This window comes from Anthonomus grandis, chromosome 14, assembly GCF_022605725.1.
Source record: "Anthonomus grandis grandis chromosome 14, icAntGran1.3, whole genome shotgun sequence".
Taxonomy (NCBI): Eukaryota; Metazoa; Arthropoda; class Insecta; order Coleoptera; family Curculionidae; genus Anthonomus; species Anthonomus grandis.
The window spans coordinates 7306704-7320947 of NC_065559.1; the positions used below are offsets into that span (position 1 = coordinate 7306704).

The 14244-nt window shown below is 34.3% G+C and overlaps 2 protein-coding genes across 2 annotated transcripts in view; both read left to right on the forward strand.

The window, feature by feature from the left end:
• The window catches only part of LOC126744810 (glutamate receptor ionotropic, kainate 2-like), a 504704-nt gene that overhangs the window by 451082 nt on the left and 39378 nt on the right, over positions 1-14244 (forward strand). The gene's annotated exons all lie outside the window — the stretch shown is intronic.
• On the forward strand, positions 3564-13020 carry LOC126744812 (uncharacterized). The gene is made up of 3 exons (XM_050452375.1): positions 3564-3724; positions 12541-12771; positions 12826-13020. Exons 1-3 carry the CDS (start codon positions 3665-3667, stop codon positions 12958-12960), a joined length of 426 nt encoding a protein of 141 aa, XP_050308332.1. The 5' UTR covers positions 3564-3664; the 3' UTR covers positions 12961-13020.

The window sequence follows — 14244 nt, forward strand, 5'->3', positions numbered from 1 at the left end:
AAATGTAAATACCTATATAAAAAATTGGCTATGTTGTACCTATATTTGACATATTCTTTATTTCTGATAATAAAACAGTTACTATTATTAGGCAGTTCTTGTACAAAAATATACGCTTTACTTCTTTGGTTTGATTTTTATTGCAATTGAGTCCTGACCACAGTTTTTTAATGAAGTTTCGTGTTTTACTAAAGCTGTGTTAGCTTATGAATTTTACTTAAATATTCAGTGTTTTGGATTGCCACTTGAGAGAAGATGCGGAGGTAAAAGCTGAGAGATGTATCCTCAGAATCATCCTCTAAAATAGACAGCACCTAAATCAAAAGGGAACAAGAAAAAATGGATTCTCCCTTTTCAGGGTTTTATAAGCCTAAAGGTGTAGCTAAACCGTCCGCATCAAAGCTTTCCGTAACATCAAGCCGTGATTTTATGCAGACCCTTTATATTTAACTATAGATTGTTCGTAGAAAACTATTTATATCTTATTTATACCGACGCTCCTAGGGAGAACCAAGAACAACTTCTGGAGATATTCTTGTTATTGATTTTATTTAAATGCACGATTAAATACGTGATGGGTTACGTAAAAGAAATAAAACGTGCTCCTACTTGGTTGCACCCAAGGCCAAACCCAAAGGTTCATCTCTATTTTTTGATGACTGTCTTCAAGTTATTGCTGGGGTACCACAAGGAAGCATATTGGGTCCTCTCCTTTATACAATTTATACTTGTAATTTTATTGACGGTCTTTAGTTTTGCAATTACCATCTTTACGCTGATGATACTCAGCTCTACTATTCTTTTAATATACGTGAAGTCGACATTGCTAACGAGAATATAAACCTTGACCCCTAAAACCCTTAAACCCCTTAAACCCTATAAACTTTGACCCAGAGTTTGTCAAACCTCCGCTGATCATAATTTAAAAATTAATCCTGCCATATCAAATTTTATTATTTTTGTTAATGAAGTGTCAAAAAAAGTTGCCCAGGAGCGCCTAAGTCTTAAAATTGACAATGTGAATATACCTTGTGTAAAACATGCCAAGAGTTTGGGATTGGAAATAGATAGTGATTTGCGGTTTCGGGAACATATAACTTCAAAATTGAAAAAAGCTTATTCAACTTTTCGTCTTATTTATTCTAGTCGTCATTTTTTACAAAAAGATATTAAATTATTGCTATGTGATTCGTTAGTGCTAAGCCATTTCAATCACTGTGATGTTATTTATGGGCCTTGTCTTGATAGTTTTGAATCTAGAAGGATTCAAAAAGTACAAAATTCATGTTTACGTTTAATTTATGGCGTCCGTAGACACGAACACATTTCACCGTTTTTACGTAAATCAAAATGGCTTAACATGTACAATCGTAGAAAACTACACATGAATACATTTTGCTTTAAAATTCTTAAAACAAAAAAACCAGGATATCTTTTTGAGAAACTTGAATTTAGAGTTGATGCTTGTAATCGACCTTTGCGTTTTAATGATAAAGTGTCCATACCTAGACATCGAAAAGAAATATTTAAAAGATCATTTTCATATTGTGCGGCTAAAACTATAAACCTATTTTCACCGTCATTTTCAAACACTTCGCTGTTGAACTTTAAAAAATGACTTAAACAAATTCTGATTGTTGAACAAATAGGCTCTAACTGAATTATAGGGGTAAGCTTGTCTAATTGGATCTCTTAAATAGCTGTGATTTCTTAAAACACGGTTTTTAAATTACGTGTTGAGTTATTGTATTTTTTTTTTTTGATTTCTTGTGTTTTTGTTTGCTGTTTTTGCTTTGTGTTTCTATTTTTATCTCTGTATTTCTGTTTTACATTTTAAACTTATTCTAAGTATTTTATGGTTCTATGATTTTAAATTATGTGTTTGCTTTGGCCATTATGTATTTTTGGTTAATATTGTTGGTCCTAATAAACGAATTATTATTATTATTATTATTATTATTATTATTATTATTATTATTATTATTATTATTATTATTATTATTATTATTATTATTATTATTATTATTATTATTATTATTATTATTATTATTATTATTATTATTTTCTTTATTCCAGTCATGGAAATCATGAAAGACATGTGCAGTACATTTGTCAACATTGACACCTTAGGTTACCCTCACATTGTTAGCTAACACTAAAGCTACCTTCACACTTAAAAATATTACGTCCGCTTCACAACAATACTGAATATCATACTTCTGACACAACTTTTGAATTTATTTGCCATTAATAATATCTTTATCAACAAGGGATTTTGAGAAGTGTCACCGTATAGTATAGGGCCTTATCAAGCGGGAAAAATTCGCCCAGTTTTGGTACAATTTCTAAGACTACTTACTAGATTAGAAATATATTAAGGAAAGAAGTTATTGAAGAAAACTTTAGAAAATATCTTATTCCAGAAGGTTTGGAGTTTTAACTAAGAAATCTTAAAGTATTGCATTCTTTTATATTGTTTTTTAATATTTACTCCTCGTTATTAACTGCTCACAGCTATTAGTTTAATTTTCTAGGTAATAAAATAGGGATTTGTGTCTGTGATAAAGATTTTTTTTCTTTTTTATTTTTTTTAATTCTTCTAGACATTTTTCATATTTTTAATTTGTAGATAAATTCTGAAATCTTTCCACTTATTTTTAATCTTAGGTGTCTTTGCTCGAATATGATGTGGTAGATGACCGATCTAACTTATAAAATCGCTTACCTAAATGTGCGGTCTATATTAAACCATTTGAAGATATAAAACATTTATGTATACATCATACCTCACATATCAGTCTGATATTATCTGATTTTTAAAAACTTGGACGTTTTACGTTTTACCACCAGGATCGGCTTAAAATCATATAACTAATGTCTTACATTTATGTTATAGTGGACTAAAATGTACTTACAGGTTCAAATTCATATTAGACGTAAACATTAAGTTAAAGCTAACTGAATCGATAATATTGTCACTTTTGGACTATTGCGTTATTGTGTATAAGCCATGTTTGCTTAGACTTCATGAGCATAGGATTCAGGTGCTATTACAAGAAATTTCTTGTATGCGTTATTTGGCATGTCTAAAGAGAAGGGACTACGTTACGTGTTTTGTATATCGTATAATACACTTCTATACATCCCCTTTTAAGTTATTTATGTGATAAAATTTCATTTTCTCTTCTATATCATGTTACGTTTATTTTCTGTTTTATCTTGTGGCTGAGCACCGTCTTAACAAATACTTTAAATTTGCATAATAATTTTAATTTATTCTGCTAATTTGTTACTCTCTAAATAAAGACTTAAAGTGTTTTTCACAGAAAACCAAATCTATGTTATGTACAATAATATATCCTTGATATTACCTTCGATAAGCATATTTTTATCCCAGTAATTGTTATTTTTTAATTAAATTAAATGATGGATAAAAAACACATTTGCAGCAATAATGAGCGGGTGACTTTGAAAAGTAACCTTTTACACCTCCTGAACGGAAGGATGTGTGATTATGAAATTAAATACATAATATAACAATATCAAAATCATTATTTCGATGAAACGTATGAATCACTTGCAGGTATATAAAGGAGAGATGTTATACCGAAAAATTAGATGCATTTATTAGTTTGTTCAAATTTTATTTCTGAACAGCTTCAACATGTTGATTAAGTGTGAATTTTTGCTGTTTGTTGCCTGCTTTTCGTGTTTCGTTTTAAATGTAAGTATAAAAACATTTTATAGGATTGGTATGTGTGACACTCTTTAGTACTTCGTAAAAATTAGCAATAAATCAAGTTTTGTATTTTTTTTGGCATTTTAAACACTATTTATTTATTTTTTATTTTTTACCATGCATTGGGTTTTTCTTTCATTTTTAAATCCATAGTTTGGTTTCAAAGGTTTTTCTAACCATGTATCTATTATCATCTCGAACTAATAGATTTGACATCATTCTTTAAGGTAAAATCGATACAGAACGCTCCAATAAATGTCCAAAATATATATTCAAATTCAAATTTATTTCAAAAATTAAGTAACAGAAAACTATTATAATACGCGGTTTTTAAAAACTGTGTTAAAAATACTCTTAAAGGCCTTTAACCCTCAGCTACTATCTAGCAATTGTAATTACACTGGTACTATCGACGTATGAAAAAAATGAAAAAATGCAAAAATCTTAATTTTTATTACCGAAAATAGTAAAACAAACCTACTAGCATAAAAAAATAAGAAATCTACTTATCTAAACATTTAGGACAAATTTTTTTGCAACACTGATCACAAATTGGTGTTTTGCATCACAATTAATGGCTGTCTTTCTGTCCTTTTTGGCGGGACAAATGCTACATCTTTTCCGTTTGCTCTTGATTGTAGGTTCTGTGACTACCTCTTCAACTGGAATTTCGATGTGCAAAATATCAGCTATAAGATTGCGGATTTTCAAGGGCACCTTAGGGTTGTCCATTCTAGAACGCAAGTGTTTAACAGCATTCCAAGTTGTTTGATGAAGTTATATCGTGGAATTTCTTCACCACCTTTTGAAAATTGGTATATTACCCGAGAATTGACACTGGCAATATTTAAAATGGCTACTGGCCACCGATTTGTTCTTCTCGTTGAGTATAATGCACACTTTGCATCTAAAGCATCTACTCCTGATTTTGTTTCGTTATAGAAATGAATGATTTCTGGCTTTAGTGTATCCTGGTTTATTGAAGAGCTGTGGTGCATTCTGGAAAGTAAAATGACACTTTTTCCTTTTTTTGGTACGTGAGAGACTATGGTATTAGATAAAGAAAATCCAAAAATTGAAGAATGAACAGGTCTGTTCTTATGAGGCAAAAATTCAGGAGGTATGGCTCTTTTATTTTTCTTTAATGTCCCAACATATGTAAATTTTTTGTCTTTAAGTGCTTCAAGAAGTTCAACTGAGCTATACTAGTTGTCCAAAGTTATATTTCTTTTAGTGCTATCAATACACTGCGCTAGTCGTAAAACAACTCTTGTTGGATTGGATAGCTTAGATTTCGGTTCAACGGTTTTTATTTCAGCACCGGAATATATTTCTGCATTCACCTTATAATGAGTCTTTGCGTCTGCCAAAATTTGAACTTTAATGCCATATTTGGCCGGTTTGTTGGGAATAAACATTCGAAACGAACATCTACCCCGAAACGGTATTAGCATCTCATCAACTATTAGATAATATCCGGGGCTAAAGGATAACTTAGAATTTCTTACAAATTCATCAAAAAGCTCGCGATATTGCAGCCAATTTATTTGTTTTAATCTTTTCTTTTCTAGAGGTAACGTCATCAAACCTGACACAACTTAATAGAAATGAAAACCGAGCAAGGCTCATTGTGGCTCGAAAAATAGGGCTCCCAGTTCCATCTGTCGCCCACATTGATCTAATGTCCTCATGACCAGACTTAAAAATTCTTTGTAAATATAAGAGGCCCAAAAATGCTCTCATTTCGGATAAGGTGGTATCGTTCGTAAATGCAGGTCTAAATTTTTTTTTTAAATATGGGTATCTTCGAAACTTTCGATATTTTTCTCGACACATACCTATTTTTATATTAATATAAGTAACTACTTTTCTTAGCATATCATCAGTTAGCAGTAAACGCCAAGCCTCGTGGGGTGTTGACGGAGGATCATTTCGAGCAGTCCCTCTAAGTCCTGGTAAAACAGTAATTAAATTATGAGCTGCCGTGCGCCTCCTTATAATTGGCGTTTTTGACCATTTGGTGAAATCTTTCCCATACCAAGCATTTCTAATTGGAAGCTCTTCTTCGTCCGAGTCTGAAATCTCTTGCTCACTGGCAGTGTTGTGGTCGCTGAAAATTTCCTCGTCATCATCCAGGTCACTCTGATCGGCAAAGGTCTCTAGTTCTTTCAATATAGTAACTTCGTTCAAAACCGTATTATTCGATTCATCCTCCTGGTCGGAATTTTCATCCACAGCATCTTCTTCCCAAAACTGCTCGTCGTTTAAAATTTCTTCCAACTGTTTCTTTGACAAACCTTGTGAACTGCACGCCATTATACTGAAAATAAAAAAAATTTAGGTGATACTAATTTATTCTGGATGAAGATTCTATGAAAGTAAGACGTATGGTGCAAAAAAAGCATATGCTTACGAATTCATATTATTATACCATATTCCTTTACTATTTACGCTCCCTGTATATAGATCCTATAATAACAACAAAATACATGGCCCATCCATATAAATATTATCAAATCCATCATTCATTGCTTTATACAAAAAAAAACCTAAACAACCTAGAGAGTCCAGAACACCCTGTATATGAAAAACTTGAAATAACTATGTAGGTTAGTGTAATAGTTTTGAGCCAATTTTTTAACCCTTACCCCTATAATGTAGAACAAAAAAATCACCTACCTGTACAATATTCAAACACTGAAAAAATAACACCTTGTTCTGACACAAACTAGGAGATAAATTATTAAAACTATGTTCACAAATTCACTACTGACGGGTCCTGAGGACCCAGTCGACCTACTGCTCAGCACCGCTAAATCTGACTGACGCGTGTTTACTTGCATTGCGAAACAATTCTTAAAGTAGGAGAGTACAGGGACGGACAACCCGCAAAAATAAAATTCCTAAGAAATATGACAAAGTAAAAGACTCGTTGGGTCCTCAGGACCCATCGATAGTAGCTGAGGGTTAAAACAATTTAATTAGAAAAAATACCAAGAATACCTCTCATAAATACCAATTAAAACCAATTCAATGAGACAATGCATTTTTCACTATATTAAATCCTTTACAATAAATACATAATTTTTAATAAATTACAATGTTGGCATATCACAATTGTTTCAAAGTATTGTCTATAACCAATGAGGTCTTGTAAAGGTAGTTTGGATTTTTTATTATTATAAGGGCAAAACGATATCAGATCATCGTGTTGCTTATAGTAGGAGATGGCTCATGAACATTAAAAGACTGAAAAAGGAAAAAAGATTATTTAAGCCGATCTTTTCACAAGTAAAAACCGATACGTTCATAAAATCATCAACATCAAGGGAGAGCCGCCATCATAAACGTAGAATAGGGGATGATAGAAATAAACCTAAATAAAAAAAACCTAATATACTTGATTGTAAATTGTATTGGTAAAATACTTATACAGGGTGTTTCAGAACTATGGGATTAAACTTCTGGGGGTTGTTCAGTGTAACAGAAGAATCCATTTGAGTATAGGAACCCATGTCCGGAAATGCGTCACTACGCCACTACGGCCCTAAGACGCGTTAAAATTTATAAAAAACATTAATTACCTAAATAGGATTTGCTGCATTTATTTTTACCTTTTGTACTTGATACCATAACAACAATTGTTTAAAATCAAGGCTTATCAATGTCAATTCTCAATGTCATGTTTAAAAATTTTATAGCTTACAATTTTTAAACATTTTTTATTGCTAATGGAAAACTTTACCAATCAAGAATTGGCGGATATGCATTTGGCATACGGAGCAACAAACTGCAATGCACGAGCAGCATCGCGGTTGTATCATGAACGTTATCCCGAACGAGAGCATCCTGGATACAAAAAGTTTATTGCGGTTCATCGGCGGCTCGCTGAGACAGGCATGTTTAAGACCAAAATGCACGATACTAGTGTTGCTCGAACCGCAAGAACGGTCGAATTTGAAGAAGAGGTGCTTCAGCGAGTTGCCGATGAACCATCAAATAGTACACGTGACGTCGCTAAGAATATGAATACGAGTAACGCTTCTGTCTGGCGGGTATTACACGAGCAACAACTCCATCCTTACCACTTCCAGAAAGTTCAAGGTATGACTGCAGCCGATTATCATCCTAGAGTTCAATTTTGTTGATGGCTTCTGGATCACATCATTGCACAACCAAATTTTTTACGATATGTTTTGAGGACCGATGAAGCCTCTTTCGGTTAACAGGACCTATTTATCTGCGTTTCTTGGAGGAAGTTCTCCCATAACTCCTTGAAAATGTTCCACTAAACGCTAGAAAGCAAATGTGGTTTCAGCATGATGGAGCGCCGGCTCACTTTGCTGTACAAGTACGCGAATATTTGGCTCAGCGGTTTGGGCACCGTTGGATTGCTAGAGGTGGAGCAGTTTCTTGGCCTCCTAGGTCACCCGATTTAACGTCGCGCGATTTTTTCTTGTGGGAACATGTAAAGTCTTTAGTCTACGAAACTCCATTAGAATCAGAGCTAGACTTAATTGGACGAATAACAGCAGCATTTGAAATCATTCAAAACGAGGATCAAATTTTTAGTGTAGTCGGTGTATTGAGGTTGAAGGAAGATATTTTGAACAATTATTGTGATGGTATCATATACAAAAGGTAAAAATAAATGCACCAGATCCTATTTAGGTAATTCATATTTTTTCTAAATTTAAACGCGTCTTAGGGCCGTAGTGGCGTAGTGACAGATTTCCGGACATAGGTTCCTATACTCAAATGGATTCTACTGTTGCACTGAACAACCCCTAGAAGTTTGATCCCATAGTTCTGAAACTCCCTGTATATTACTAGGCTTTAAAGAATAAAAAATCGAATTTTGTCCATGGTTCTATTAATATGCCTGATTATATATTTTTTTGTTACCTTGGCAGAAATCTATAATAATTATAAAATCTTTCATTTCCATAAAAATGCTTTTTTTACATTAAGAGTTTATAAATGGTAATATTATTTATATTTAACGCATAATCTATTATTAATAAATTTTTATCATGTAAATATTTTTTACGACGTCACTGGTAAAGATTCCTTGCATCGGCAACATCAATAATGTGATCCAGCGGCGTGGCGATGTTGTTGCCCTTTTCTCTAATATCCGTTATTTACATTCATTTAACGTTGAATATTTACTTCTTTATAGAGTACATTATCATATTTCATTTGGAAAAAATGCTTGATATTTTATTAAAGGGGAACAGTAGTATTGTCAAAAGTGTTTTTTTGCCATTTCTACATAAGCATTTGGCATAGTTCATCAAGCATAGTTCCATAGTTTTACGGCAATGCTAATCCTAGCTTCTCAATGTTCGAAACTCAAGACTTTTTTTTAGCAACAAGGACTGATATTGTGATCATTGAAAACTGCTAGGCCTTTCTTTTGTGCTTTTTGTCAATCACACTTGAACTCTTTGAACTCTTTTGAACAACTGCTGCAATTCCAATAATGACGCATGTTCGCTTCACTTCTAAAACATTAATTAATTGCGGTTTGATGGCGTAGATCTGTGATTTCACAAGAAGTAGTCTGACGTTGTCAAATCACTTGATCTTTGATGCCAATTGACGGATAGCGAGATAATTTGCACAATTAAAATGACAATCCAGAGTAGTTCAAGGGGTTGAGTTAATCCACCTGGACCACTCAACTAGCTTGCCTGGCGACCAGCTGTTCTCAGTAGTCTTACTAAAGGATGGCCCCAGGTGAGACTGGCTTCACATATAATGTGCGGATGAGGATAGGGTAAATTTTCTGAAAAAAAGGCATAGATGTTGAAGAGCCATGCCTTTGCTCTTTCGGCTTGGGTCTTAACACGGTGGGTTCTGGATAATTAGAGGTGAAAGATGAGAACAAGGTATTTGACATAGATGGACCAGGAAAGGTTGGTGTATCTCTACCTAAAAATTGCCGGAAATTTACATTTTGTCTTGAAGAAGAACTGATTTTGAATTGACTGTTAAACCTCATCTGGTTCATCTATAACTAAAGAAAAAGGAGATGGAACTGGAGGTGGAAAGCGATCCAGTCGTTGAGGGTGTGGACTGGGATTTTGTGAATGACCCGTGCTTCTTATCTGAGGACCATTTTTGATAAAATCACGTATTTATGAGAGAGGCTCTATTTCCTTGAAGAAAATCCTAATTTGATCCCTAAACACTTGTAGCAACTGTAAAAAAATTTACAGGCAAGACCTTTATAGTGCTAAGCTCATGCTTCTTTGATAAATGTGGATTATCATAAAAAATAACTCTTTTTCTTAACTAATTACCTCCTGCCATTAATAGCTGGCATTCTTGAGGGTGGCTTGGATATGTATGCCTCTTTCTATGATCTACCGACAGCGTTTGATTGTGTTTCACACCCAATTCTTCTTAAAAAACTAGCTCATTACAATTTTGTCAACAGAAGTTTAACTCTAAACTGAACCTTATCTTTCTGACCGAACCCAGTACGTAGACTACAATAATCAGAAATCTCAAAAATAGCAAATTAAACAAGGGGTACTTCAATGGCCTGTGGTGGGACCTCCGGGACCTCTTTTGTTTAAAATTTACATCAGTAAATTTATTCTTTTTGCAGATGATATCAAAGGTTAGTCATCATCTGTAAAATGATGAATGATACCAAATTGGGACGCTTATGAGGAGCTTCAAGAGGAGTGGAGACAGAGAAAATTTCTTTAGTATTCTTACATAGAAGCCGAGATATCAAGTTTCAAAATTTGGGTTTTTTCGTTTTTCGGGTATACCCCCACGGATAAATTTTTTTCAGAAAAATATTTTTTTTTTCGAACTCGAACTAACTATACCAACGGATTGTTCTCATCAAGTAGATCACGAAAATAGCGGGTTATAAGGGAATCCGAGCAGAACTAAGAAATCCAGTATTTTTTCGACCTCGTTTTTGAGGCCAAAAATGGGCATCAAAAATGCCAGATCTCGGCTACTATAAAAGCTACGACCTTGCGGATGGTCTCGTTGAATTCAAAATGACGAAACTAAGACAACACCGTTGAAATTTTCCCGATAGCTCCCATAGAAGCCGAGATATGAATTTTCAAAATTTGGGTCTTTTCGTTTTTCGGGTATACCCCCACGTATCAATTTTTTTCAGAAATTTTTTTTTTCGAATTCGAACTAACTATATTAGCGGATTGTTCTCATCAAGTAGATCACGAAAATACCAGGTTACAAGGGAATCCGAGTAGAACTAAGAAATCGAGTATTAAAGGGAACCACTAAAGCACTCTAGCCTCAGGATAGAACCAAAGTACGGTCTTCGAAAGAGAACGACTTTCTAAGACCTCATATTTGTGAGACATATCTTTCAGCCGATGATTGAGTATATGAGAGATAAAGTGGCTGATATCATAACAACAACTAATTAAATTATCAAAACTAACGTATTAAAACTGGTCACTAGAAATTAAAACCGAGATACTTCCTGGAGGAACACTATTCTAAATAGGACGCTTTAATTGTTGGAAGAGGTGTTATTGGTAAGCCTTCAATCCAAAATGTCGCTTTAAAATACGCCGCATTATGTCATAAGGGAAATCCAAAGCTCGAGTCGATTGATCATGCTCGTCCCAAACATTTCAGCTATAGCAGCAATACTATTATTATATCAGTTGAACTAAGCTCAGCTTAGTGTAAAACTGAACCGAAGCTTTGCGGTTGTTTTGTAACAAGTGCATTCAGTAGGACAATTATGAATGGGCATTATGCTATGAGAGTGCACCGAAGTGTACGAAAATCATTTGTCACTAAGCACTGGTTTTTAAAATACAATTCTGTAGACCCTTGTCTGAAAAAACCCTATTGAAAAAACTACCTTGTTTTAGATTACTATCAAAAGGGAAATTTGGAAAGGATGATGGTCTTAATCTTTAAACAGACCTTAACCCAACAAATCCTGATTATTTATTATTGTTTTTTTCGATCCATATGCCTGTTTTCTGGATCGTATACCCTTGCACTCTTCTATTACAAGGACCTTGGTCCTCTTCGGGTTTTATTTGATGATAGGTTTAGCTTTGGGATTACATTACATTAGCCTGAGTGAAATGAAAATGAAAACCACTATATTCCCAAGGCTTTTCATTAAATACAGCTTTCTGTATTGCAATCAATGCACATTGTTGTGTAGGACTTCACGTGCTAGATTAATTGTTAAGTAGAGATCAGGGTTTTGGTCTTCATTTTTCCACGTCTATTAGGATAGAATAGAGGCAGTCTAGCCTTATTAACACTCATTGAATTTAAATTGCATATACCGATTAATTATCCCATGAAGAATATTGGGAGGATCCTTGATGTGGATGAACATCAACTTTGAAACATCAGCCGAATATCTATTTTTTTTCTTACTAACTGAACAATGTGAACACAAAAGACGTCGACACTATCTCTTCCAATCCTCGTATTATTTGTGTGCTGTATCATTTTCCAGTACTTCATTCCCTTTTGTCATTATGTTCTCCAGCCCTGGTAAATGGTAATGAAATATTCTCTCTTAAGTTTCTTATTAGCCTACACAAGTACAATATTCGTTAGAATTTAGGTCGCTTTAAGGGAACTTTCTAAAATCAGTGTAATTTTATTTAATGTAGTTGTTGCCTTACTCACTCAAGGTAATGATCTAAGCCCGTCCGTAGTTGAGGTTATTCCCTCTTTTTGTTAGAAGCTTTCTTTGATAACTAGAGAAGCACAATCAAAAGTCTTCAAAAATCTCGCTTATTTTATATCACCATCTTTTTTAGGTTCTAAGCACTCCTCCTCCACCTCCTCCTCCCCCCTCTGAATTGTATTTCAAAACTCTTTCGGAAGACAGTATAGACGAGTGTGCCAAAAAAACTGGTCTAACTAAAGATGATATGAAAGCAGAAGTAGGTACAGAAATCCCTGAGCCCAAAAAGTGTATGGTACAATGCCTGGGTACCAAAATCAAACTCATAAAGAGCGATGGTAGTATTGACACTTCTGTAGTAAAGGTAAGGATTTTTTAAGATTAAAATATGTTTTATAATAATAATATTAATTTATAGGAAAATCTTGGATCTATGATTGCGGATAAAGCCGATTCAATCAAGGAATGCTTGGATGGTATAAGCAAACCAATGAAGACCTGTGATGATGTTGATGAAATTATTAAGTGCTATCCTAGACCAGAAAAGCCGTAGTTTTAGACTTTATAAATAAGCCACAATTATTGTTGTATTAAAATAAATGGTTAAAAGATATTTGTTTTTGTTAAATAATTAAACCAAGGCCAACATCCTTTTGAATTAATTTCATGCTGCGCTCTAACGGTTTAACCCCTGAAGGGGCAACGATCATTCTACTTCAATCACGTATATAAATATGGTCATCAGAACATTCCTTTTACGAGTTGACTGTAAATCACTTAGTTCTGATCGTCTCAAAGTTTTCTAAATGAAACATTTATTCCTCGAAATATTAAGAAGACGAACACACCCCAATGGGTGGAAGACTCCACCCATTTGTATATTATAAAGGGTGTTTTTTTAGAGGCGGAGAACTTTCATTTGGCAACACTGTTTTTTATGACAGCCGACCTGACAGTTCTGGGTTATTTTTAGATTAGTTTGGTTTGGCAATTCATCATGAACAGACTCACGCCGGAGCAACGTTTCCAAATTGTTCAAATTTATTTTGAAAGACATGGTTCTATTCGAGAAACACATCGGGCATTACGTGAGTTTTATGGTGCTCATAATCGTCCTTCAGAGAGATTAATTCGAGAAACTGTTGATCGTTTTGCAATACTTTTACTCTAGTCGACAATACGCATCCCGTAAGACGCCGTACAGTGCCTCACGCAACAAGCGATAGCTGCTGTGCAGCATAGTGTTGATAATGATCCAAATATGTCAATCCGTCGTCGTTCTCAACAAGTGAACTTATGTCCATTCACTTTATGGAAAATTTTGCGCAAAGATCTCGGATTGCGAGCATATAAAATTCAACTTGTTCAGGAGTTGAAACCCCAGGATCATCTTTTGCGCCGTACATTAGCTGAATGGGCGGAAGGAAAGATTGCTGTTGATCCACGATTTCATATGAAAATTTTGTTCAGTGATGAAGCACACTTTTGATTAAATGGCTATGTAAACAAGCAGAATTGCCGAATTTAGGGGGATGAGAATCCACGAGCTACTGGAAAAAAACCGTTACATCCAGAAAAATTAACCGTTTGGTGCGCTTTATGGGCCAGTGGAATCATTGGTCCTTATGTCTTCAGAAATGCTGATGGTCAGAACGTTACAGTAAATGGTGAGCGATACAGAAACATGATAACCAACTTTTTTGTGCCTCAATTGGAAGCCGTTGCAGGCGTTGCTGAAATGTGGTTTCAGCAGGACGGTGCCACGTGCCATACAGCGCGCCAAACAATTATTTACTGCAAGAGACATTCGAGCAACGAATAATTTCAAGGAATGGAT